The 493-nt window shown below is 52.5% G+C and overlaps 1 protein-coding gene across 1 annotated transcript; it reads right to left on the bottom strand.

Annotated features, from left to right (window-relative positions):
* Positions 1-6: 6 nt before the first annotated feature.
* LOC112392010 (sex comb on midleg-like protein 1) lies at positions 7-487 on the bottom strand (the record flags this gene model as incomplete). Its single annotated transcript, XM_024733560.1, has 1 exon — positions 7-487. A coding segment is annotated over one exon (481 nt), but the record flags the coding sequence as incomplete, so codon positions are not given.
* Between the last annotated feature and the right edge of the window lie 6 nt (positions 488-493).

The following is a 493-nucleotide window of genomic DNA, read 5'->3' as shown; positions in this document are numbered from 1 at the left end:
CGAAGCTGGTCGGGACGTAGAGAGGTGAGCCAGCCTGGCTGAATCTATTGTTTTCCAGTAAAGCTGGGTAGGTCATCATGTCAGGGCTATGTGCTGGACTGCGTTCACTCTGGGTCAGCACGGTTGCAGGCTCGACTGCAGTGGACTGGGTGTCTAAGAAAAGACTGCAGGTGTTGTGGGCCTCTGGACTGGAGGAGCCCTGCATGGGGTCCTCGGGCGAGTAGTACTCCTGGTAGGAATGCCTGCGGTAGGTGGAGGGGACCGTCGGGCTCAGGCTAAGGCCTTGCTCCAGATCCAGAGGCATCCGGGACTCAAAAGGTGCTTCTAGAGGGTTGCTCTGGGAATCATTTTCCGGCCTTTGTACTGGAATAGTGGGGCTATAACTTTTAGGGCAAGGCGATGCAGAGAGACACCGCTTCTTCCTCATTTTCTGGTATCTGATCTTTTTAGAAAGCAGGTAATTATAATCTTTAAATGTATATCCAAGTGGCTT

Source organism: Neophocaena asiaeorientalis, unplaced genomic scaffold, assembly GCF_003031525.2.
Source record: "Neophocaena asiaeorientalis asiaeorientalis breed wild unplaced genomic scaffold, Neophocaena_asiaeorientalis_V1.1 C47621952, whole genome shotgun sequence".
NCBI classification, from domain to species: Eukaryota; Metazoa; Chordata; class Mammalia; order Artiodactyla; family Phocoenidae; genus Neophocaena; species Neophocaena asiaeorientalis.
Note: the sequence above shows the minus strand (reverse complement) of the source record. Positions and strands in the feature narration are given on the sequence as shown.